The sequence below is a fragment of the Myotis myotis genome, unplaced genomic scaffold (assembly GCF_014108235.1).
Source record: "Myotis myotis isolate mMyoMyo1 unplaced genomic scaffold, mMyoMyo1.p scaffold_m19_p_4, whole genome shotgun sequence".
NCBI classification, from domain to species: Eukaryota; Metazoa; Chordata; class Mammalia; order Chiroptera; family Vespertilionidae; genus Myotis; species Myotis myotis.
This window is the reverse complement of record NW_023416346.1, coordinates 121666009-121693593: the sequence shown is the minus strand read 5'-3', so window position 1 is coordinate 121693593 and position 27585 is coordinate 121666009. Positions and strand designations below refer to the sequence as shown.

The following is a 27585-nucleotide window of genomic DNA, read 5'->3' as shown; positions in this document are numbered from 1 at the left end:
TGCGGCTGAGAAGGCATTAATGGGATGCAGGGATATGAAGTGGGTAATGAGGCTGGAAAAAATGGGGGTCACAGCACACAGGATCTTGTAAGATGACCACACTCGACCACACTCAAGGGTTTAGTCCCTGCTCTAAAAACAGCCCGGCCAGCATGGCTCAGTGGTTGATCCCTGACCTATGAACCAGGGGGTCATGGCTTGATTTCCAGTCTGGGCACTTGCCCAGGTTACAGGATTGATCCCCAGTGTGAGGCATGCAAGAGGCAGCCAATCAATGATTCTCTCTCATCATTAATGTTTCTCTCTCTCCCTCTCCATTCCTCTCTGAAATCCATAAAAATATTTTAAAAAACAAAACAAACAAACAAACAAACAAAAAACCACAAGGGAAAGCCAAGGAAGGATTTTGAGTATGTGGGGTACATGGGGAAGGGGTAAGATCAAATTTACATTTCAAGACCATCAGTGGAACTGATGCCTCAATTTGAGGCAGAAACTGCAGGGGCATCACGGCAGACCTGGGAGGAGTTTGCCCAGGAGTCCAGACCCAGGGCTGTATCCTGCACCCAGCCCTTTCATCAGCAAGGTCTCTGAGGCCCCCACGACCTCTTGCCTGCACTCCACTCTCCCCTCCTCCACTCCTCTTCCTCTATTCTACTTCTATCATTGGCTCCGCCAGTCTCCAGGCCAACCACAGACAGGCCAAATACTAATGCCTCCTTGTACCTGCTCAGAGCATAGGCGGAATTTTCCTAAATGCCATTCGTGACCATCACAACATGATGACAGAATATGACCATACAGAGAGATAAGTGAAACACCCAGGATGGGCTGGAGAACTGTGGTAGATGAGAAAGCATTTTTTAAAATTTAATGTAAAATAAGAACAAGATTGCCCTAACCGGTTTGGCTCAGTGGATAGAGCGTCAGTCTGCGGACTCAAGGGTCCCAGGTTCGATTCCAGTCAAGGGCATGTACCTTGGTTGTGGGCACATCCCCAGTAGGGAGTATGCAGGAGGCAGCTGATCGATGTTTCTCTCTCATTGATGTTTCTAACTCTCTATTCCTCTCCCTTCCTCTCTGTAAAAAAAATCAATAAAATATATTTTTAAAAAAATAAGAACAAGAGTTAGGAATCCTAAAACAAACCAATGCTGGGATTCATGACCAGAGATACAAATGGGTCTGGGGTACAGCTGCACATTGGGATTTTTTAAAGCTCCCCTGGTGATATTCATATGCAGTCAAGTTTGAAAGCCAATAATGTTCTTTTTTTTACTTTTTATTTTACACTAGAGGTCCAGTGCACAGATTCATGCACATTGAAAGGAAATTAATTAAAAGAAATATTTTAATATCGCTATTCGCTCTTTCTCTATAATAGAAGTGTAAGAGATGAAAGAAAATTAGTAAAATGTATATGAAAATAATATATAATTGATTAATAAATAATAACATGATATAACAACAAAGACATGATATAAAAACAACAAAGACATGATATAAAAACATTGATAAAAACAATGACTGATAAATTAATTAAACTTATTCTAATATCTCCCTGTATACCACATTAAGAGTAAAAACACTTTCAGAGTGCTTGACTAATTTCCCTTCTGATGAAGTATTTGCAACTTTAACTTTAACATCATACGCTCTTCGAACTCAAGAGAAAGCAACATGTAACTAACTATGTCCAAAAACGGGTTCAGGTAGAAATATTCCTACTCTGTCTAGAGTTTGTCCTTATAATTTATTAATAGTCATCGCAAATGCTGGCATCACAGGAACTGTGTCTTTGAATTAATTTAAATGAAAGGCCAGTGTCAGACGGGGACAAATCAATTCTTGGAATCAGAACAACCTCTCCTTCCGCGCATCCTGTTAATACTTCAGCTTCGATTATGTTAGGTCACAATCTTTTGATAATAAATCTAGTACCATTACAAAGACCCCATTTACTATTAAGATTTCTCAGTAGCATGATGATTACACCTACTTTCAATTTTAATTTATGACACGGCATTCCCAAAGGAGTAATACTATTAAGAAATTCGATGGGAACAGTCAGTCAGATGGCCGGATGGATGGACAGTCGGTCACTTAGCCTTTGATATATATACTCACAGGAACTTACAAAAATAGTGCACAGAGTCCCATGAAGCTTTCACCCAGCTTCCTTCAGTACAATGCAATATCAAACACATTGATACAATACTGTTAACTATACTACAGATCTTCAGTTCCCATCAGTTTTCCCATGCACTGATCCAATGTGTAAATTTGCATAAGCACCATCACAATCAAGATACAGAGCTGTTCCATCTCCACAAAAGAACTTCCTTGTGCTACCCTTTTATAGTCCTATCAGTCCTCCCTGGACTCTGTCACTGTCCCTTGGCAACCAGTCATCTGTTCTCCAACTCTATAATACTGTCATTTCAAGAATTTAATATAAACCAAATACACAGTATATAACATTTGAGATTGGCTTTATTCACAAAGCACAATACCCTTGGGATCCATCCAAGTAGTTCCCTGTATTCATTCCTTACTATTGCTGAGTAGTCTTCCAACATATGGATGGACCAGGGTGTGCTTAATCATGCGCTCATTGAAGGCATTTAGGTGGTTTCCAATTTGGAACTATTATAAATAAAGCTGCTAGGAACATTCCTGTACACAATTTTGTGTGGACATACAATAAACCCTTGATTTTGCGTACCTTGATTTAACAAACCGGATTTAACGCACAAAATTTCTAGTCCCTATGTCATTTGTGAAAATTAACACCCTGTTAATTTTAAAATGCTTTTAAACGGGATTTTCTTATAATTAACAGTTTATTTTTGTTATTAATCCACTGTTATTTTTAACAAATTTTAGCAAGTAGGCCATACGTTGGAAAAAAACGCTGTAGTAATTTCACCGACATAAATAAATATTACATATCTACAACTTGTCTACATATCCAAGAGTCACCGCTTGTAAACAATGTTCAGCGAATGATTAGCACATGATCACACTGCATCAAGAGGCTATTGGTTCTGTTGTTGTGTGGCGTGACATTCTGCAGCAGTTTTAACTCCAGGGCAGATATTCCCACATGTGCTAAGCCACGCCCAGCCATGTGCATTTGTTTACTCGCAGTGACTGCTGAATGCACACATTTACTAGAACTGTTCAGTATAAATTTAAAATTACAGTAATACATATAGAAAACTTTTTTGTGAAATGAAACTTTTCATACATACTTAATTTTAAGGATACAAACGTGTCTACATAAGTAAAAACAGGTAAACTAATTTGTCAATTTTTTTAATTTGTCAATTTTTTAACATACACATTTAGAAAAACTACTTTATTACAGAATTAACTTTCAGATTTAATGGACAGCCCCTTGCCCAAATTAGTCCATTATATTGAGGTTTTATTATACATATTTATTTCTCTGGGATGAATGTCCAAGAATGCAATTACTGGGTCATGTGGAAAGTACATAATTAGTTTTATAAGAAACTATCAAACTATTTTGTAGAGTGGCTAGACCATTTTACATTCTCACCAGCAATATATAAGACTAGAGGCCTGGTGCACAAAAATTTGTGCACTCAGGGGGGTCCCTCAGCCCGGCCTATGCCCTCTTGCAGTCTGGGACCCCTCGGAGGATGTCCACCTGCTGGTTTAGGCCTGCTCCCTGGGGGGACCGGGCCCAAGCTGGCAGTCAGACATCCCTCTGGCAGCCCAGCAGCCCTCAGGGGATGTCCACTTACCAGCAGGGAGCAGACCTAAGCTGCAGTCGGATATCCTTAGTGCTGCTGAGGAGGCAGGAGAGGCTACCGCCACTGCCGCTGTGCTGGCAGCCATCTGCCTGGCTTGTGGCTAAGCAGAGTTCCCCCTGTGGGAGCGTACTGACCACCAGGGGACAGCTCCTGCATTGAGCATCTGCCCCATGGTGGTCAGTGTGTGTCATAGTGACCAGTCATTCCCAGTCGTTCTGCTGTTAGGGTCAATTTGCATATTACCCTTTTATTATATAGGATAGAGGCCTGGTGCACGGGTGGGGACTGGCTGGTTTGTCCTGAAGGGTGTCCCGGATTAGGGTGGGAGTCCCGCTGGGGTGCCTGGCCAGCCTGGGTGAGGGGCTGATGGCTGTTTGCAGGCTGGTCAAGCCCCTCCAGTGGAGACCCTCACCCCATGGAGGTTTGGCCAGCCTGGGTGAGGGGCTGATGGCTGTTTTCAGCCTGGCCACACCCCCTTTAGGGTGGGGGGTCCCCACTGGGGTGCCTGGCCAGTCTGGTGAGGAGCTGAGGGCCGTTTTCAGGCAAGCCCCCTGGTGACAGAAGCTCCCAGCCTCTCCTTTTTTTCTTTTTTCTTTTTTATTCTGGGATTTATTTACCTTCTGTAATTGAAACTTTGTAACCTTGAGTGGAGCTCAGAGCTTGCCAGGGCTTCCTCCATCACCAGGGGCAACCCAAGCCTCCTGCTTGCTCCAGCTCCGTGGCTGCCATCTTGGTTGGGTTAATTTGCATATAGTTGCTCTGATTGCCTGGTGGGCGTGGCTTAAGGCATAGTGAAGGTACAGTCCATTTGCATGTTTGTCTTTTATTAGTGTAGATAACCAGTCTCTCTACATCCTCACCAGCATTTGTTGTTATCACTACTGGTTTTTATTTTAGCCTTTCTAATGACCATTCTAATATGCTAGTATACATAGTACTAGCTCATTGTGGTCTTAATTTGCACTTCTCTAATGACTAATGATGTGGAAGATCTTCTCATATGTTATTTTCCACCTGTATAACTCCTTCGGTAAAATTTCTGTTCATCTTTTAGTTATTTTTAATTGGATTTTTTGGCTCCTTACTATTTATTGTATTTTGAGAGTTCTTTATGCATTCTAAATACAAGTCCTTTTTCAGACATGTGTTTAGCTAATATTTTCTCCCTGTTTGTAATCTGTCTTTTCATCCTCTGCACAGGATTTTTCACAGGGCAGAAGTTTTTAATTCTGAAGAAATCTAATTGCTCCATTTCTTCTTTAATGTTCTGTTGGTGTAATATCTAAGAATTCTTCACCTAGGCCTCGGTCCTGAAGACTTTCTCCTATGTTTAATTCTTAAACTCTTAGAGTTTTATATTTTACATTTAAATCCCTGATCCATTTTCAGATCATTTTTATGAGGTATAAGGTTTGCATTAAGGTTTATTTTCTGCCTATGGATGTTCAATTGATCCAGCACCACTTTTTGAAAAGGCTCTCCCTCCTCCTTTGAATTGCTTATGCCCTTTTGTCAAAAATTAGTAGAGCATATTCACCTTTTAGTTACAGTGTTATTGTGTAGATTCTTTTTTTCTTCATTGATTAAGGTATTATATATGTGTCCTTATACTCCCATTGCCCCCCCCCACCCCCCACTCATGCCCTCACCCCCCTGGTGTCTGTGTCCATTGGTTATGCTTATATGCATGCATACAAGTCCTTTGGTTGATCTCTCCCCCGTACCCCCTACCTTCCCTCTGAGGTTTGATGGTCTGATTGATGCTTCTCTGTCTCTGGATCTGCTTTTGTTCATCAGTTTATGTTGTTCATTATATTCCACAAATGAGTGATATTTATCTTTCTCTGACTGGCTTATTTCACTTAGCATAATGCTCTCCAGTTCCATCCATGCTGTTGCAAATGGTAAGAATTCCTTCCTTTTTACCGTAGCATAGTATTCCACTGTGTAGATGTACCACCGTTTTTTAATCCACTCATCTGCTGATGAGCACTTAAGCTGTTTCCAAATCTTAGCTATGGTGAATTGTGCTGCTATGAACATAGGGGTGCATACATCCTTTCTGATTGGTGTTTCTAGTTTCTTGGGATATATTCCTAGAAGTGGGATCACTGGGTCAAATGGGAGTTCCATTTTTAGTTTTTTGAGGAGACTCCAGGGAACTCATACAACTTAACAAAAGGGAGATAAACATTCCAATCAAAAAATGGGCAAAGGACCTAAATAGACACTTTTCAAAAGAGGACATTCAGAAAGCCAAGAGACATATGAAAACATGCTCACAGTCACTAATCATCCAAGAGATGCAAATCAAAACTACAATGCGGTACCATCTCACACCTGTCAGACTGGGTATCATCAACAAATCAACAAACAACAAGTGCTGGAGAGGATGTGGAGAAAAAGGAACTCTGGTACACTGCTGGTGGGTGTTGTGTAGATTCTTGAGATGTTCTCCTTAGGGAATTATATCATCTGAAAACAGAGATAGTTTTATTCTTCCTCTCCAATATGTGTGCTTTTCTTTCTTTTCTCAACATTGTGTTTCTAGGACTTCCAGGACTATGTTGAATAAGACTGGTGAGAGCAGACATCCTTGCCTTGTTCAGATTGTCAGGGGAGAAAGCATTCAGTCCTTCACCATTTACTGTTAACTGTAGGTGTGTGTGTGTGCGTGTGTGTGTGTGTGTGTGTGTGTGTGTGTGTTTGTGTTTGTGTGTGCGTGCGCTGGGAAAACTACCCTTTATTCCTACTTTACTGAGAGTTTTGATTATAAATGGGTGTTGAATTTCATCACATGTTTTTCTGCATCATATCTGCATTGATATGATTCTGTGATTATATTTTTCCCATAGTCTGCTGATAGGGTGGATTATATTAATTGATTTTCAAACATTGAAGCAGTCTTCAATACCAACCCCACTTGTCATGGCATGTAATTCTTTTTATATATTGCTAGATTTATTTTGCTATAACTTTATTGAGAATTTTGAGGGATATTAGTCTGTAGGGTTTTTTGTATGTTTGTTGTTTTTTTACTGTCTGTCTGGTTTTGATATCAAGGTAATACTGGCCTCATAAATGACTTGGGAAGAATTCTCTCCTCTCCTATTTTCTACAAAAGAGTATATAGAATTGGTGCTAATTTTTTAAATGTTTGGTGGAAATCTCCATTAAAACCCTCTAGGCTTGGATACTTCTTTTTTGAAAGCTTTTCAATTATTAATTCATTTTGTAATAGTGGGAGGACAATTGAGATTATTTCATCTTGGGTGAGTTTTAGTAGTTTGTGGTTTTCAAGGAATTGTCCCATTTCATCCAAACTGTTAAATGTATATGCATCGAATTATTTGCAGCACTGTCTTATTATCCTTTTAATAGCTGCATGATCTGTAGTGATAACCCCTGCTTTATTCCTAATATTTTAATTTATGTCTTCTTTTTTATTTTTATTTGTCTTTTTAAGGGTTCATCCACTTATCCTGTTTGGGTTTTGCTCAGCTTCTTGATTCTGAATGTTTATCCCTTTTTGCCCAATTTAGGGAGTTTTCAGCCATTTCTTTGAACACTTTTTATTTCTATACTCTTCTCCTTCTGCAACTCTAATGACACAAATGTTAGATCTTATGTTATTGTACCATAGGTCTCTGAAGCTCTGTTTATTTTTTTCACCAAACTATTATCTGTCTGTTGTTCAGACTGAGTAAGTTTTAGGCATCTGACTTCAACTTCATTGATTCTTTCCTGTCATCTCTAATCTATTAAGCTCATCCAGGGAACTTTTTAATATGGTGATTTTATTTTCCAGTTGCATAATTTCTATCCTTAAATAGCTTCTATTTGCTAAGTTTTTAAATTTTTCATTTTGTTTCAAGCGTGTTGTAATTGCTCATTAAAACATTTTTATGGTGGCTACTTTAAAATCTGTCAGATACCAGTAAATCCAACATCTGAGTCTTCTGATGTTGATATCTATTGATTACCTTTTCAGTTAACCTGTAATTTTCCTGGTTCTGGGTATGACGTGATTTTTAAAGTGTGTCCTAGGCATTTGGGCTATTATGTTATGATGTTTAAATAATTTAAATTTTAGCAGGCAGTAACCCTATTTAGGTTGAGCATACAGGTCCTTAGCAACTTTTGTGGACTGTGATCCCAATAACAGTTTAGCTTGCAGAGCCCTTGCAGTGCGATGTCATTCTTCATTTTTGTTCCCTAGAAGTCATGCTGGGTGCTATTCCACACTGTAGTTTCTAGCCTCAAACTTCTTGGCATGTTAATTCTAGTCAGATTCATGTATGGGTTAGTCAGGAATTTGCCCAGCACTTCCTATACAGCTTTAATGACTCTTTCTAGCTCCCTCCTCTCAAGTTCTTACCCAGTCTCTAGTGAGGCAGATGTTGGGGGCCATTGACTACTGCTGAGCTAGGAGCAGACAGGTGGAAGTCCAGACACCACATTTGGTCACCACTGACAACATGACAGAAGATGAGGAAAATGCTACCATGAGTCATCTGATGCCATCAAGTAGAATACAAAATTCCAGATTCTCCACTCTTCTCCAGTAGGGGAGGAGAGCATTGCCCCAGGCCATTTGTTATCTTTATTTTAAGCCACATTCTTAATGGCTTAAAACAACATCCATTTATTATCTCACAGTTCTGTAGGTCAGAAGTTCAGGTAGGCTCAAGTGGATTCTCTGCTTAGGGTTTTATAAGGCTGATATTAAAATATCAATCGGGCTGAACTCTCACCTAGAGGCTTGGGAGAATAAGTCACTTCCAAGCTCACTCAGGTTATTGGCAGAATTCAATTCTTTGTAGCAGTAGGTCTGAGGTCTCCATTTCCTTATTGGCTGTGAGCCAAGTTCTGCTCTCTGCTCCAATAAAATTGTCGTATTCCTTCTCACATGACTCCCTCCATCTTCAAAGCACCCAGTCCTCCTTAAGCCTTGAATCTCTCTGACTTTCTGTTCTACCACTAGCCAGATAAATGTCTGTTTTTAAGGGCTCATGTAATAAGATTAGACTCACCCGGATACCCCCCTTTTTAAAACTCAACTGCGCCACATAACATAACACAATTAATTACTGGAGTAAGAGCTCATCGCAATCACAGTTCCTGGGAGTTGGGGAGTGGAATCTTGGGCACCATTCCTAGAAATTCTTCCCACCTCACTATCACTAGGTAGAGGGCAGGATGGAGTTCCTGAAATTAGAATATATTAATTCTAATGGCTTAAAAGTGAGCATTGTTTATATATTGCTATATTATTTATGAATCTGTAGTGAACATATTTTTATAATTTCCAGCATGGTTACACACACACACACACACACACACACACACACACACACACACTTTAGAACTAACATTATAATATTTTCAAATGTAGAACTACAGGTCACAGGCTACCAATCCACATGCTTGAGAAAAGATATTCCATTTAAAAGGCTTAGGCACCTATCAGAACCATTGTTAAGCAGTGACATCACCTGAACTTTCACAAATATCCTAAGGCCCCTATCCCAACTCCTGGCCCCACTCCAAACTCCTGACTGTGCAGTATGCCTGGAGCAGGGCCAGGCTGGAGACTCACTGGCATGGAATCCCCTGTGGGACCCCCACACTTCCCAAGTTTAACTATCCAGTAATGATCACAGTAATATGCTAGATGGTTTAGATCTTCTAGAAAGCGGGGGGGGGGGGTGTTGAAACACATGATTTCAAAGTTCCTTTCTAAGCCCAGACTCCATAATCCTGTCATTAAGAAAATAAGATTCTATTATGCATAATTGCCAAGATCAACTGTGTCAGAGGACTGTTCTCCCTGAGTCACAAGACATCTCCTCACAAGCTTCCTACACCACCACAATGATAAAGCCTAGGAATCTGCCAAATGGTGTGGGTTCTTACTGGTGACATATTTGTTCTTAATTACTCCAGACCCTACTTGGAGTAACATTTCTCACAACAGCTTCTAGCAGGTTTCAGTTATTAGTTTTATAATTTTGTTTTCTTAATAAAAAAAAACTATATATTTAAAGTGTAAAGAATAATTTGAAAATGAATTGACCAACAAAATAAGACCCAAAGCATGGAGGCATGGAACAGACTGACATACCTCAATGTGGGGCTGTGGGGACGAGAAGAGATAAACCAAAGAACTTATATACTTATATGCATAAACCATGGGCAATAGGGTAGTGAAGACCTGGAGGGGTGGGTAGGGGCTGGGAGGAGGGGGGAGGGGGGAATGGGAGATATCTGTAATACTATCAACAATAAAAAATATATTTTAAAAAACTGATACTAGTAATAGTCCTCTTACTGAGCTGTTTTGCATGTGTGCCTAATTAACCATGCTATGAAATAAGGGTAATACAAATCATGAAATGTGTGTTTGATTAACATTGCTTTGCAATTTACTTGACTATAATAATAAATACTCTCTCTCTTAAAAAAATAATAATTTGAGCTGGAATTGGTTGCTTTCACAGGTCCCATGGATAGGGAACAAGTGGTTAGTCAAACATCTGGATTATTTACCACTGGTAGAAAAGACAGTCTCCTTCTCAAAACCATATCCTGTACAAAATAACAAGTTTCCTTACAAATTAGTAAAATGAAATATTTCCCCAAATTACCTTACTTTCGGAATTTGTAGAAAAAAAAAGCAGAAGCCCATAAATTCAGGCAATGGCTACTCTTTTGAGTTAAAATAGCTAATTTCTGAAGAGAATCCTTCAAAATTCAGAATCATGGTTAACAAACATGTTCCTAATATAGAAGAGCAACCTGGAAATCTCTATTTTATGGCACTGGTTGAGGTTAACTAGTGATTCCTTCTTAAATCACGAATAGTGAAGTAATGGTGAGCTTATCTCAGAGTAGCACAAGTATACAAAATCCTGATTGGGCACTCAGGGAAGTACAGTGCAGCAGGCAATAATGGTGAGGGAATTAATCCCCTCAGGGCAATATGAACACCCCAATAATGCTGCCTGCTAGAGATCAGGCTGCCTGCTTCCAATGCTCTCTCTTCTCCTCACTACCTTGTGTGATCACGAGTGAGTCTTTACCTTAAGATGCCTTAGTTACCTCTTCTGAAAAAAATGGGCACAATTAAAACAGTACCTTTGCCATTGAGGGTATAAGGCAGCGGTTCTCACCTGTGGGTCGCGACCCCTTGGGGGGGTCGAATGACCCTTTCACAGGGGTCGCCTAAGACCATCAGAAAACACATATATAATTACATATTGTTTTTGTGATGAATCACTATGCTTTAATTATGTTCAATTTGTAACAGTGAAATTGGGGGTCAGCACAACATGAGGAACTGTATTAAAGGGTCACAGCATTAGGAAGGCTGAAAGCCACTGGATAAGGATTTAATGAGATGAAGCATATGAAGGTCTTAGCCTTCTTCCTGCCTGGTACACAGTAAGTGCTCAATCATTTCAGTCATTGTACACAGGCAGACACACACACAGATCATACACACAAGACCAGGCAGCCAGTAAGCCTGGAATACAATGTAGCCATTGTTAGTCCATGAAGTAATACAGCAATCAGGACCAAAAGATCACTGTAGGCTCATTAGCATATTCTAACACAGCTGCCTGATAAATCCAACTGAAACCTCTCAAGTGGCATTTTAATCAGGAACATCTTTGTAGAACAATGTCTAATGCATGCTCTCCAGAGTACAAAATGACCAAAGGCCAGGTCACAGAGCTAAAACGGTCATCCCATGGAAGAAGTTCTGTTTGCAACAATCCAACATTGCATTTAATGTATCTCATTTGTGCTCACAGCCCCTGGTGCCTAGCACATAGCTGACACGCAGTAAGAGCTGTCTCATCGAGTCTAGCAGACACCGCACATCCTACCACATCACCACTAAGTGTTGTGAGCCAGAGGAAGCTCCACATGTTATATTATATAACACACCTGGAAAAACTCCTGCTATCTTTTCAGAAGAGATGAGTATTTTGAAAACAATCTTCTATATAACTCAAAAAATAAATGGCCTTTGGGGCTGAATTTTTTTAAATTGAACTTTGACCCAAGAGATTCACTCAGGGTCTCTGAATATAGAATAGCAACTTGGAAATCTCTACTTTATGCCCACTTGTTGAAGTAAATTTGTGACTCTTTCTTATATCATGAACAGCAAAGTAACTGTGAGCTTTATCTCAGAGCGCTACATGTATGCAAAATCCTGACCTTTCACCTCACTGATTATAAAACAACAACCACACTCACCAACCACTTTTCACAGGTACAAAAAGGCTCTGGATATGCCAGAGAGATCTCAAACAAATGAAAGCTGAGGCAATGGGAAGCCAAGCTGAAAATTGTTGTGCTCAGCATAAGATGCGCATGCTCCAAGTAAGCCCACCTCAGTCTTCAGGGAGACCTGTGTAAAATGTGCAATAATTTTACCTAAGACACACAGCACAGGCAGGGAGCACAGCTCACTTCCTCACAGTCACTGTCAGATCAACTGAAAGATCAATAAGCACATTCTTTTAACCCTTACCGCAGCTTCCTGCTTTTCTACACGCCTATTTGTGAGCGACAAGATGTCCAGGGCCTGTGTCCCTCTGCTGCACTTCACCAAAGGCTCCTCCCAAAGCAGACACACACACACACACACACACACACACACACACACACACACACACACACACACCAGCCCAAGCTATAGTTTCAAGACTCTTTTTTTTTAAGACTTGTTTTCTTTTTTAAATTTCTTTGGCTGGCCATTTAAAAATGTGTATCTGTGGATACATGTCAGAACCTAGAAAAAGGCTGCTTATCAATCTTTTACAGGACTAAAATACTCTGTTGTCTGGGTGTGAGGATAAAATTTTGAAAGGAAGACACCAGCAATTCAATCCCACACTGGGCAAGTGAACCCTTAAGAAAGAGCCCACATCTGCCTGCAGCTGTCTTTCCATTTTATGTCTTTCCATTTTATGTGGCAGTTTCAGGTGCCAGAAGGGGAGCCATGTTTTGTTAAAGTAAATGAGGATTTCATCCTAGCACCTCCTAGTTCTGGACCCCATATTATGTACATTGCAGTCTGTTCAGAAAAAAATATCCAAGATTTGGAAATTAGACAAAAAATGATGCTCATGTGACCTTTCAATCTCATTCTGATGCATTTTCGAATAAGCTCCCCACAGGGCCCATCTGATTTTCTCTGGAAACGTAACTTGATTTACATAACACTTGATTAGGGCATTTTATAGCCCCATAAAAGTCAGAGGATAGTCCTGGCCTGTGTGGCTCAGTTGGTTCGAGCATCATCCCTGGCATCAAAAGGTCACCGGTTTGATTCCAGTCAGGGCACATACCCAGACTGTGGGTTTGATCCCTGGTAAGAGCATGTATAGGAGGCAACCAATCAATGTTTCTCAGATATATATCTCCTTCTCCCTTCCTTTTTCTCTCTAAAATCAATAAAACAAGCAAACAAAAACATATCCTCAGATAAGGATTAAAAAATTTGTTTTTAAAAGTCAGAGGATAACGCACAGGAAAACAACAAGGTATGTGGCTTTCTTTTTTCTTCTTCTTCTTCTCTTCTGGTAGAAATGATAACCCCGGAAGTTAAGATTTCATTGTCCTCTAAGACATGAAACCACTTGGAATCTAACTTAGCAATCTTCTTTGAACATTCCTTTTTCCACTGCCATCTTAATCAGTTTCATATATCCTCACTGAATCAGTTTTGTTATTCTGCTAGTTCTCTCATTAAATGAGCTCAGTAAAATTTTGACACATGCTCTCTCTACCTGTGTGTTCTTAACGATTTTAGAATGAGTCTTTGATAGTTCCTGGGCCCGACACTCAAATGGTGCCTGGGAGACTAAGGTCTCTGCTACAGGACCCTCTCACCCCTAATAGTCATACTCATAGGGCAGCCACGTGAAGATAAGCAGGTTCAGGCTGATTAGCTCAGTCAAATAGTATGGCACAAATGAGGCTCCAGCACAGGTGTGACACCTCCCCCCATCCATAGAGGCCACAGCTTTAGACAAAGAAAACATACACTGAAAGTGAGTGAGGGCAGCAATTCCACTTTCATGTGTAAACAGTGCCTTTGTCCATAAGAAGACTTCTACAAGAATGTTCAAAGCCTATATTCATAAAATAACCAAACTGGAAACAACCAAAATATGCATCAACAGGAGGATAGTTAAATTGTGGCATACTCATAAAATGGGATCTATACAGCAAGAACCAAGCGCTGATATACACAACCACATTTTGTTGTGTAAAAGAAGTCAGATATAAAAGAGTGCATATTGCATTATTCCATTTATATGAAGTTCAAGTACAGGCAAAACTAATCTATGATGATGGATTACCAATGGGAAGGGGAATGACTGGGAACAGGCATGATGGAACTTTATGGAGAGAGAGAAATAGCACTGATCTGGATGATGGTTACAGAGGTACACACTTAGGGTAAAATAATCAAGCTGTACAATTATGACTTTAGCATTTTACTCTATGTAAATTTCACCTGAAAAATGAATAATTTTTTAAAAGAGAAGGGAGAAAGAAAAATGTATTCTTAAAGAAGTGGGTGGGGGGTGAGGTAGAGAGAAGGGAAGTGGGATTTTAAAAGATTCTTCTTCCACATGTACAGTAAATAAATTAAATAAGAACTAACTAGATAAAAGAAAAAGAGGGACAACCCTAAAAGACCATGAGGCCTAGTTGGGTATATTTATGTGTGCCAACAAATCTCAGCCCGAGAGCTACTTAAGCCCAGGCATCTTCTTAATCCTGGGGATGTCAGAATGGCTAGTATTTCTCTTTTGAGAAATTGAGACAATACAGAGTTGAGAGTAGACACTGACTAAGGATCCAATAAATGAATCAAGAAAACACTTAAGGTAAGCTCTCTGACAGTGGTAACAATGGCATACAGGCACACAAATAAGCAAGATTCCACAAGATTACCTGACTCAATTTGGGACAAATTATTCTTAGCTAAATAAAGCATGTGTAAACCACTTTCAAAACGGTGAACTTATGCCAATACGATTATTACTTAAAGATGTATTTTCAGCTTCTAGAATTCTCCCCAGCAGTTTTCATTATTGTTACATTCCACTGCATCCACCTACTAGATTTTCAATAATAGGCCTAAAACATTCCCAGTGGGTGAAGATTTGCAGATAGACTCAGCCATCTGAAAGAATAGAAGTTTCTTTTTCTGCCAAATGTGACAGCCATAAAGAGGTACAGCTCCAGCCATTCCTGCCACACCCTTTGTGGCCTGGGAAGAACAAGCATCTCCAAAGTGCATGACTTTCCTTCACTGGAAGTGCTCTAGCCTAGGTGAGATGACAAGTGATTCGGCAACAGCAGGGCACTTGGGCCAGAGGAGAGGGGAGAGGGCACACACAGTAAGTGGCCAGCCACACACTGTCTCCTTTAATCCTCAGAGTGGCCTGATGGGATAGTCAGGCTCAAACAAGGCAACAGAAGGTACGCTTGAATTAGGTAACCTGAGGCGGGATTAATAAAGAGACTTTTATAAAGTGGATGAGATGCAGAGAAACTCCAAGGCAGAAGCCAGAGCTAGAAACAAGGGCTGCCCATGCCTGCAGGGATGAGAAAAAAGGAATGTGGAGGAAGGGGGATTGATGGAAGCATCTACTGTCTGGCCAAGGGACACAGCCAGACCAAAGGAACTCCAGGGCAAGGATCCAGAACAATAACCCCTGTCCTGGCTAGCCTCCCTCCCTCCCTCCCTGCCATTTCCCACCAGCCTCTCTTTAACCAAAGCCCAAGGAAGCAATGGGGAAGCAGCCCACTGAGGTGGCCTGAGGCCAAGAAGGGGGAGAAGGGTGGAGAGAGGCCCCACTTTGACAGCAAGGAGCCTTTCTGTTCCCTAGTGCTCCACGAGCAAGCCTGCCCGGCTCTTCCTGAGCTGCCCTGCCCTGGTGCTCACTGCCCTGCACAAATGCTTATAGCAGGTATACTCGTCTTAAGCCCTGAATAAAGTTCTCCTTCCTAGAGTCCTCCTCTCTCTTTCCCATGGTCCTCCTCCCCTCTTTCTCAGAGTCTTCTTCTCTTTTTCCCAGATCCTCCTTTTGTGGGGCGCGGTTGCAGTGTTTTGGCCAGGTTCAAGCCTCGGACTAATGAAAGGACAGGGTCCTCTCATTGCCACGTGCAAGTCCCAGCTGGAGGGCAGGGCCCTCCCAGCACAATCATAGCCGACGGCTATGGTTGTAAGCTTGAACCTATGGTCCGAACACGTAGCCCCACGTGCCTTGTGATAGAGTTCGGGTGCATGTAGTTAAGTGAGGTTGAAACTCACGAGAATGCTGTAAACAACTTGATCACGCCCCTACTTTGCCTCCTGACATCTGCTATAAAATAAAGACACGGCTTGTGGGCACTATCGTTGTCTCCTCATCAGGGAGGCAGCTCCCATTGAGACCCAGCTATTATTCTCTTGTCTGTCTTTCCTTAATCCTTTCACCCCCCCAACCCCCACTCGGGATCACCCTTGGTTGTGCTGGGTGGCACATCCTTTCTCTTTCCCATGGTCCTCCATTGTCATTCTTCCTCCTTTGTCTTTACCCCAAACTTTGCCCCTTTGATCTAGGAAAAACCCTCCTAGAATTTGGCTCACCTTCAAGACAGTCCTTGTCCCCAAATTGGAGTTTTTGTTTGAAAGGGCAAAAGAATTCACCCCTGTTTACACAACAGCAGTCAATCTATGGTGGCCCAAATGTAATACTTTCCTACTCTTAAAATGGGAGAGAGCTGCTTGGTTAAGCTGTAGTCCAAGAAAAAAACTGTTTATATTTCCATAACTGTTAACGGAAAGCAATATTTATCAGCACGTTACCAACAAAACTCAAAGAAGGAAGAAGGAAGAAAAAAAGGAGGAGGAGGAAGAGGAAGAAATGTTAGCAGGATCACACTAAGGCAAGATCCTGAAGATTAAACTGGGTTCCTATTTGCTCTAGACAGGGAGAGGACCCAGGGGTTGGAAGCTTGGGTCACATCACTGTTTTTTCACTCAACGACCACTTTCCATAAAACCGTCCCATATAGCCCTCCAGGCTCTTTGAGGGGAACACCGGCATCTCTAGACCCACATTCCCCTCCCACCTGCCCCCACAGCCTCAGGTCTGAAGCAATGTCTGCTATCACCGAAACTACATCAGGAGCCCTGGGGATATCTGCACACAGCCCTTCCCGCTGAGAACATTCCCGGTGTTCTCCACTGTTACATGGAAGTTTATGGGAACAGCCAGCCTCCAGGTCCCTTTTTTGCTCAATTTCAACTTTTACAACTGTGCAGTATACCATTTCTTTTTTTAGGATTTTGTTATTTAAGTACAATTGGTATACAATATTAGTTATATTAGTTCCAAGTGTACAATATAGTGATTTGACATCTTTATACCTAACAATGTGATCACCACACATTCTAGTAATCATCTGTCACCATGCAAATTTATCACAGTCTCATCGATTACCTTCACCTTTTTCACCCAGCCCCCCAGCTCCTCCCTCTCCTCTGGTAACCACCCCTTTGGTCTCTGTTTCTATGAGTCTGTTTTTGTTTTGTTTGTTCCGTGTTTTGTTTTTTTAGAGTTCTTAACATGAATGAGCTACAGTTTTGTAATTACCGCTAGATGACTTTGGCAAAGGGCAAATTTTCAAAATCTTACTGAAAAAATAGATGTTATTCAATGCTGCATGGCCATAATGAGAGAAAGGAAAATAATATTGCTCCTTTCAAAAAAGCAACATGAATACAAAGGTGGAAAAACATAGTATAACTGGAATTCTGCATTTCATTTGATTGCTACTTAAGTAGTCAAAACTAGTTTCACCCCATTTTTAATGGAATGGAAAAGGGTAAAATCCCTTTAAATCAGCAATTTTCAACATTTTTTGTCTCATGACACATATAAACTAATTACTAAAATTCTGTGGCACACCAAAAAATATATAATTTTTTTGCTGACAAAAAAAATTGGTATAATTTTCATTCATTCACACCAGACAGCTGTGTCATATTTTTTATTTGACAGCCTAAAGGAAAAGAGGTCAGTCAGTGCCCCTGACTAAATAGTCAGGTATTGCATGTTTTAAAAATTCTTGCAGCACACCGGTTGAAAATCACTGCTTTAAACCATCAAAGCAAATAAACAAGTACATAAATGAAACAGTTTAAAAGCTTTCTATTTTTCTAGCATTTTCTAAGTGACACACCATTTTGAAAAAGAACATTCTGGGCCTTCAGAAAGTGATTTCAAAACAGGTATTTCTAGCTATCTAGGCAAAGCTATATGTGCTCTTCTTAATAGCACACAAGAGGTCCAGCTCCCAAGTTGTCCTCTAAGAGCCCAGGAAATTCTTCCTCAGCCCACAGCTTTGGTCAGTAGAGCCCACACAGCAGACAGGAAAAGGGTTTCGCTTTGTACTCACTCTTACAAAGTTGTCAGGGAACAAACCTCTCCTGCCATTGATCTGTCCCTCCCACCAGCCTCCATCTTCCTTCCTGATGTTGGTGATGATCTCACCCACGCTGATAGTCAGCTCATCGTCGTGCTGGGCCTGGTAGTCAAACTCCACTATGGCCTCCACTGAAAGAAAGGAAAAGGGACAAAAAAAGAGAGAACAGCTTAGATGGGGTGTTGGAGAAGTCTGAGGCTCAGCAGTCCTGGAAGGTCAGTAAAGTTACATTAAAGGGATTTCCCCTCTACCAATAATTAAAATAACAGGGCCACACACAGTGAGCTGATTTTGGTTGAAGAAATCTTTGCTAAACCCTGTAGCACAGAAACCACAAAGTGTTGGTCTGTGGTCAGGCACAGGCTGAGTGGCCAGCAAGTCTCAGGACCAGCAGGGGCTTCAGAGGGGAAACTGCACAATGACAGAAGGCCAACGACATTTGCAAGCCCCCCCCCCAAAGAGGGAGTCCAGCATTTTTTCCTCAAGTGTGAAGATAGCAGATAACAGGTGTGAGTTTGGTTCTTGGGTGCCTCCTCCCTCTCCAAGGCTAAGGTTGTGCAAACTGTAGGCAATCACAGTTTCCACTCTACAGAGGTGATGCCCATCTCTCAGCTAATACAGAAGCCATGCTGGCCAAAATAATGTTTCAGACAGCTAACAGTTGCAGCCACAACTGCCCTTTCAACAGATGGCTTCCCGGCCAGTAATACCACTTTAAATTGTTCTCCGAGTTGATGGTGAGTTTTTATAATTGGTAAAAGGTGGAAGCAATGGATGATACAGATGGGTCATCTTGTTGACAAAGCACCAATGCAAATTAGCAGAGCTAACCAATCCAGAGACTGGTTAATTTTTCCACAGATGGATTATACAAATTATCTAGACTTTGGGCCTCACCTCCCACCCATCTCTATCAGTCCCCTGTCCTTTTTATTTGCAGCTTAATATGAATGAATGGATGAATGAATGAATGAATGAATGAATGAAAGAAGAGAGAGTGAATGAATACAAGCGAAGGAAAAATTAGGTAAAACTCCAAGTGATGAATCAGCAACTTAGAATAACAGTAAAATAGTGAAAAAGGGAAAGTTAAATAAGTTCCATAGGAAGCACATATACAAAAATGAACTCAAAATGGACTGCAGACCTAAATGTAAGAACTAAAACTGTAAAATTTTTATACAAAAGCATAGTAGAAAATCTCAGTGATCTTGGGTTTAGCAAAGATTTCTTCAATAGGAGACAAAAAAGCACAAACAACTTCTACAAATTCAATTAATTGGGGTAGTTTTTTCAGGGAAAATCTTGGTAGGTAAGTGGCCCCCCTACCAAAGGGGCTTTGCATCTACATTAGGGATAAATTCCCAAACTGCTTCTGGATCAGAAGACCCTCCCCATCCAGACTAGTGTGCTCATCTGTCCACTCATAATGTCAGCTAATCCAGACAGTTTATAAGCAGGTAAAAGTGGAATTTCCTTCCCTAGATTATTTTTTCATTCTACAATTAGCTGGCCAACTCTGCTGTCATCAATCTGCCCAGGACCAAGTTGACTTGTGACTCACTCTCATCGCTTATCAACAGAAAGGAGGAGTAAAAGAGCATAAACAAGGCAACCTTTCCAGATCAACATGACAAGTGCAAAGGCAGAAACACTCCAATTTCCTTGTGCCATGCTCTGCTCCCCAACAGTTAAAAGGAGCCATAAGAACAATTTAACCAGATCAGTTAAAAAAAAAAAAAACAGCCTTTTTAAAATTACCTAGACATGGATCTACTGAAGTTTTGGCATCAGAACTAAGATTACAGAACTAAGTAAGTGCTATTTATGGAACAGACACTTTTCCTGCATTATCTCATTTAATCCTCACAATATTGTGATGCCCATCTTCCCATTAAAGAACCCAAAGCTCAGTAAAGCTTATTTGCTGAGCCAGTGCTCTCAAAAGTGGGATGCATTCACTATAGGGATGAATTGACACGATGAAAAAAACAACAACACATTAGAACATCTATTCATTTTAATTTCAAAAAAAGAAAAACACAACTTCTCTAATATTCAATTTGCACAATTACACTGGCTCCTTCATCCAGCCTTTAGGTCAGGCAGTCGAGCATGTTCCAAGGGCAGTGAGCAGCCTGAGAGACAGTGGTGCTCCTCGACAAGGATGGCTGCCAGCGCCAGCTTTTAGCTCCACAGGGTACCCTGCAGGATTGTGAGGCCTCTTGATAAAGTCCCTTTGTGGCTATTACCCCTTTTAACTAAAATCACTCTCACTAATGGATGAGAGGCTTGAAAAGATCTGTAAAAAGAAAGTAGAGACTGTAGAAAAGACTCAACACGTGACCAAACAGACAAGAAAATGGCAGCCATTTTGGGAGGTGAACACAAGGACAACCAATCAGATCTGACAGGGAGATCATCAAAAACTCTAAATTATCAATACAATTTGTAATATGGGTTTTTTTCCACCCTTGATACAGGTGTAAGTTACCTAAGTAGAATAGCAAAGTATTGAGATTAGCAAGATATTTAAAACTATGTACCTGAACCATCAAGACAAATGTCTTCACTTTTTCACCAATGTTGAAAGATATGCATACTCAATCTTAGGTTTTCCAAAAGGTCACTAAACCTAATAATAAATATTTAGAAGCTTCTTTTGGGCTTTTCTCAATCAGCTAGTATAGTAATATATGCACATAATCTATAAATAAATTCATATGTAGAGACAGTCAATTATTTTATTAATAACAGGTATTATTTTTTTAAACAAGAAAGGGCTTGAGGGTGGAGGTGGCCAGGGAATGGTCAATGGCGGAAAAAGGAGACATATGTAATATTATATGTAATATTTTAAACAATAAAGAATTTTTTTTAAAAAGCTGCAATGACAAAAAATAAAGGAAGAAAGGGCTTAGAACTCTGACCTAGGCTCCCCACAGCTGACCCCATTTGAGCACTTGGAGATGAAAGCTTATAGCTTTTCTGATGGGGACAGAAAATCCTGGGAAGTGGAGAAACAGCACGTGGGACCAGCCTGGGGGAGAAGAAGGAGGACAGGAAGGCAGCTAAGGAGGAATCTAGTCAAGGATTCAATCTGAACTTGGATCCTGTGTACATTGGAGGACTCAGAACCCCATCAACTTCCAGGACACAACCTTGCTTCTTCTTTCCTAAACAGCAAGTTTCATTTTCTCCATTCTGTATGTGGGCTTCGCCAAGGCAAAGCTGGAAGAGGACAACGAATCTACTTTAAGAAGATGGTCACTAAGAAGTAAACAGCTGCTGCCTTTTGTTGCAAAGGGGAGAGAATACATCTGATCTTCCTTCACTCTCCCTCTTCCCATAAACCCAAGGTCACACCTTAATTGATGCCTGCTATGAGTGAGGCTGGGGATTAGGGACTGGGAACTCCAGGATAAAGCACAGCTGCCTAATTTTCCAGTCTTCCTAATAACCTATTGAGCAGTCTTTCCTGATTTTCTATTTCTTCAGACTCCCTGACACTTAAGTAATCAAGAGCACCTTGCTCACCTTCTGGCCCCAGCTGGGCCTTGGCTGCCTCTTATCACCCTCCTCTCTCCTCCAACCCCCAGGCTTCTCTGGCCCCTGGCATTGAGACAATTCCACATTGTGATGGCTGAACTGGTTCTCAGGCTCCCAGTGAGCCTCTAAATGCCTTCTGGGTATGAATCATCCTTAGTTCTGTTATGGCCCCCTATGAGCCTCCATGACATATAATAGGTGCTCAATAAAGCTTTAATAAATCAACTGCTCAACTTGCATTTTATAATGGCAGATAGTTCTCTGCCCAATAAAAATGCTACTAAAATGCCAAGTGTCAATCACATTTTTGCAAATTGAGTCAGATTCTTCAGTGCACTAAGGGAGCTTGCTATTTAAAGGATCCTGTGGTTAATTCTTTTGTAACATGAATAATCACTTCCTGCTTTACCTTTCCTGTCAAGATGAATTTTTGCATATCAGCTTTGTCTAAGAGGAGGAAGCCTACGTATGGCTTTGTTAAGAGCCCATAAATCATGAGGCTACGTCTCTCCTAAGGGCTCTTTTTTGTATCCCTTGCAAGCTTCTAACCGGTTCGGGGCTTTGCTGTCCACTATATGTGGCTATCAAGTATTTGAAGTTTGCCTAGTCCAAATCAAGATGTGTTGTAAAATACACAGCAAGTTGAAAGACATATTGGCGGGGGGCGGGGGGAGAGAATGTAAAATATCTCATTAATTTTTATATTGATTGCATGTTGAAATGATAATATTTTACATGTGCAGATTAAATATTCAAGTGAATTTCACTTGTTTCTATTTACTTTATGAACGGGGCTACTAAAACATTTGAAATTACTTATGTGGCTGTATTTTATTTCTTTTTGGTGTGTGAATGTGTGTGCAAGAGAAGGGAATGGAGATTAACTTTTCACATATCAAATGCTTGATGGTGTTTATAGTTACAATTAGTCTAAGTCATCCCATACCGTATTATATTTCTACTAGAGGCCCGGTGCACAAAAATTTGTGCACTCGGGGGGAAGAGGGGGTCCCTCAGCCCGGCCTGTGCCCTCTCGCAGTCTGGGACCCCTCGGGAGATAATGACCTGCTGGCTTAGGCCTGCTCCCGGGTGGCAGAGGGCAGGCCCAATCCCTAGGTGCAGCCCCTGGTCGGGCTCAGAGCAGGGCTGATTGGGGAGTTGGGGTGCTGCTCCTGTCATGCACACAGCAGGGTGGATCAGGAGGTTGCGTTGCCACCCTCAGTCACGCTCAGGGTAGGGCTGATTGGGGGGTTGGGACACCGCCCCCTGTCACACTCAAGGCAGGGTCGATGGGCAGGTTGTGGCGCCACCCCCTGTCTTGCACAGAGCAGGGCCAATCAGGGGGTTGGGGAGCTCCCCCCTGTCACTCACAGAGCAGGGCCGATAGGGGAGTTGGGGCACTGCCCCCTGTCACACACAGAGCAGGGCGGATCAGGGGGTTGGGGCGCCGCACCCTGTCACACTCAGGGCAGGGCCGATGGGGAGGTTATGGCTCTACCCCGTTACACACAGAGCAGGGCCCGTGGGGGGCGGTTGGGGCGTCGCCCTCTATCACCCACAGGGCAGGGCCGATCAGGGGGTTGGGGCGCCTTCCCCTGTCATGAACAGAGCACAGCCAATAGGAAGGTTGTGGCCCCGCCCCCTGTCACACACAGAGCCACAGGGCAATCAGGGGGTTTGGGCGCTGCCCCCTGTCACGCTGATCCTGGTGCCGGGAGGCCTCTTGGCTCCACTGATCCCGGTGCTGGGAGGCATATTACCCTTTTACTATATAGGATAGAGGCCTGGTGCATGGGTGGGGGCCAGCTGGTTTGCCCTGAAGGGTGTCCCAGATCAGGGTGGGGGTCCCCATTGGGGTGCCTGACCAGCCTGGGTGAGGGGCTGATGGCTGTTCGCAGCTGGTCACACACCCTTCAGGGTGGGGGTCCCCACTGGGGTGCCTGGCCAGTCTGGGTGAGGGGCTGAGGGCTGTTTTCAGGCTGGCGGGTGACTGAAGCTCCCAACCGCTCCTGTTTTTCTTTGTTTTTTTAATTCTGGGCCAGCTTTAGCTCTGAGGCTTGACTCCAGCTCTTAGGCCTCCGCTGCTGAAAGCAGGTTTCTGGCCTTTGTTTACCTTCTGTATTTGAAACAATGTTGCGATCCTGCTGGCTGAAGCCCGGCGACTAAAGCAGGTTGCTGGGGTTTTGTTTAGCTTCTATATTTGTAACATAGTTGCTTAGAGTTGCAGCTCAGAGGCCGGCAGGCGGGGAACGTTGGAGTCCTCCGTCACTGAAGCAAGCAAGCCTCATGTTCGCTTCCAGCTGCCTGGCTGCCGGCCGCCATCTTGACTGGCAGTTAATTTGCATATCACCCTGATTAGCCAATGGGAAGGGTAGCAGTCATATGCTAATTACCATGTTTCTCTTTTATTAGATAGGATTGGACTGAGATGGTTCTGGATAATACTTGGCAGACAGGAGATCAAGGCCTTGCATTGCACAAACACACTCAAAATCTTTGAGAGAGCCCATGAGAAAGTCTGTGTCCCCAAAACCCATTTTCTTGGCTGCAGGAAGCTGCAGGTATCTGTGGCAAGGATAAAGCATTACCTACGATTTTTTTAATGGTACCCTTTGAGCAATTACCTCTGGGAGTGAGCACAAAATTAAAACATTAAGCTAAACAGAATATATCAGAGGTATAATTAGGGCAACAGTAAACAAAATCCCATATTTAAAGACACCATAAATTATAAAACTTAAGAGCATCTTTTTCAGAAAAATATCACTCTCCAGCTGCTTGCTGTGCCAGAAGCCAGCCTCCACAAGTTTGCTACATGTATTGTCAATGCAAAAGCCACAGTTAACCAGTGTGTGCAGAGAGGGAGCCAGAGGAGATAAGAGATCTGCTTCTGAGAGGCAGAACACTTCAACCACCCCCACCTATGACCTCTGACCTCCAACCTCCACCTTCAAACTTGCTGGACTGTCTCCTCCCCACAAAGGTGAAATGGGTGGTTTTGAACTGTTGATTGGCTAAGCCAGCTGCCAAGCTCTTCTCATGGTGGTTCTGAGGCCCTGTTGGGTGACCTGGCCCCTCCCTGCCTCTGTGCAGTACTTCCTCTCTCCTAGGGCTCACAGTGCTGTTTGTGGTGGCTCAACCCAGTCAGACTAGTCAGACTGTAAGCTCCATCTGGGACAAGCTCATATCTTTTTCAGGATCCCACCCCCCTTGCCTGGCATCACGTCTGGCTCCATAAATATTTGAATAAACTGGAAAGCATGAAGGAGAATGAAAGTTGCCGATTAATTTCCTCGGTCCATACATATGTATAGATCATGTTGCAAGCCTCACAATACAGTTTGAAGCTTTAAAAATTTCATAAGTATAAATGGTGCATACAAATTGCTTTTACACTTATTTCATTTTGTGAATTTTTAAAGGATAAATTTCTAATGTTAATGTTTTGTTCTAGTCCTCTGAAGACAGCATATAAAATCAGGAGGAATTTTTCGCCAAAAAAAGATTTCACCAAGAAAGATCATGATTGCTGAGAAAGATAGAAAGAACATTAGTTAACATCTTGTCAAATCCTTTTTAAAATTTTACAAATGAAGAACTGGGGCCTGGAAAGTTCCATGGATGAGGCTTAGAGAGAGTGAGAGCTAAGCAATGGTAGCGTCAAAACTAGGACTAAGCTCTCCCAAATGGCAGTCCAGGTGAGAGAAGGGAACATCTAAAATGAAAAGGAAGAAAAACTGAGACCAGTGAGATACAGATTTCCATGTCATTGTGTTTTTTTTCTTTCAGATATAACATAGTTTCCAAAATACCCAGAAAAAATTACACGAGTCAGGAACACATAATAACCTGTATTCAAATCTAAAGAGAGAGATACCCCCCTAGTGGTTACCTAGGGGTGGGGTGGGGACAGAGACTGACTATAAATGGATATTAGAGATCTTTAGGAGGTGATGGAAATGTTCTAAAATTACAGTATAGTGAGAGTTTCACAATGCTAAAATCATTGAATTGTACATTTTAAATTGGTAGGATTTTATACATCAATATAGATTTTTTAAAATAAAAATTCTATGTGATATCTATTTCAGAATATATGCCAACATTTGCTTATTGAGGTGGTTGTCTGTGTTTGTGTTCCAAAGAGAGACCATTCCCCATTCAGGGAGGGGCACCATTTGAGGGACTGTCCCCTGCCCCATGAGATACAGTCTGCTGGGACTGTCTATAAACATGCCCTGCCCTCTGCTAGCACAGAACTCAACTATATCTCACAGCAGCACACAAGACTACATGACAAAGGCGAAATGTCTGCAGCAGATATCCCCACAGGGCTCCCAGGAGAAGTGTTGATCCCTGGGGCTGTGTGGTTGCCATCTTTCCCCCAACCTGATCTTCCAGCTTTCCCTTCCACCCTGTAAACCAGCCCACAGCCTTCTAGGAAGTCCTCTTCCTTATTTTAGTTAAAGGAGAGTTGATTTCTGTTGCTTGCAACCAGAGAACCCTAGTGGATACATTCATGCATCAACTTTTTAAAAAAACAGACTTTTTCCTACACAAGTCTGTAGAACACCCAGTTCTCAACATCCCATGCTTCCCCAGTAATGTTGGGCCTGAGGGTTTGGGGACCTGAGCTTCCCAGGTCAGGACACAGGTACTGCAGGCACCTTCAAGTCCAACAAAGCTGACTGTCACACCATGTTTTCCTTTGGTGTCTTCACAAACATACCAAATGGCACCAGACCAGATGCCGGGGTCCAGCCCCAGCAGGTCCAGGGGTTCCCCATAGGTGAGGACGGAGTCGGCGAAGAAGGAAGGACACGGAGACAGTGTTCAGTTGATCAGCAGCCTAGCCAGGATCTCTAGCCAGGATCTCCAGCCAAGTTCTGGTCTGGATCTCCAGCGAAGTTCTGGTTAGGATCTCCAGCCAGGTTCTGTGTCCATGTTCTCTTGCTAGGTTCTCCAGCCAGGTTCTGTCCAGGTTCTCCAGCCAGGTTCAGTCACCAGGTTCTAGTCAGGTTCTCTTGCCAATTTCTGTAGTCAGGTTCAGTCCAGGATCTTTTGCCATGTTCTCTCGCTAGGTTCTGTCTCTAGGTTCTGAGGCCAGTTTCTGTCCAGGAACTTTTGCCATGTTCTCTCCAGCGAAGTTCTTCTGTCTCTAGAGAATGTTCTGTGTAGGTTCTGTGCCTAGGTTCCGTCTCTCCTGGTTCTGTATTCTAAGTTCTGTGTTCTAAGTTCTGACTTCTTACATCTGTATTTATACTAGTTGATTCCAATCCTATCAATCTCTATTCCAAAGGTTAGGGCGTTTCTTATCTCCATTCCAAGGAGTAAAGATTATGTAGCTTAAGCATGATTGTTCGTAGTTAAAGTGATTAATTACCCGCCTGGCACTTAGTTAAGAGGTTTTATTCCCTCCCTAACTTCAGGGGAAAATCCCTACCTGGGGAAACAACCTTTCTCAGAGAGGAGACCTTGGTTAAAACACATAGTGCCAAGAAGGTGAGCAAACATATTAAGAACAATATGCCATATATGCCAGGTCCCTTGAAACAGCAAGGATGGACCGGCTCCCGGCAGCAAGGGAGTCATTCCTCAGGCCTGAGTCTGTTAGAAACTGAACATCAGCTTCTCCAAGGAAGATAAGCTCAGAACACAGACCCCAGTGAACAGAGAGTCACTGCACCTGAACTCTCTCCCTGGGCAGGAGGCAGAAATGGCTTCCTGCAGGGCTAAATGATGTCTG

General features: G+C 42.2%; 1 protein-coding gene across 5 annotated transcripts in view; it reads right to left on the bottom strand.

Annotated features, from left to right (window-relative positions):
• Positions 1–27585, bottom strand: part of SH3KBP1 (SH3 domain containing kinase binding protein 1) — a 332666-nt gene that overhangs the window by 255616 nt on the left and 49465 nt on the right. For 4 of the 5 annotated variants that reach the window (XM_036304656.1, XM_036304652.1, XM_036304658.1 and 1 more), the window contains exon 2: positions 18264–18421. In XM_036304656.1, the coding sequence (XP_036160549.1) occupies positions 18264–18421 (158 nt within the window). Of the gene's footprint in view, positions 1–18263; positions 18422–27585 lie in introns of those variants that run through there. The other variant, XM_036304655.1, reaches the window with a different exon arrangement.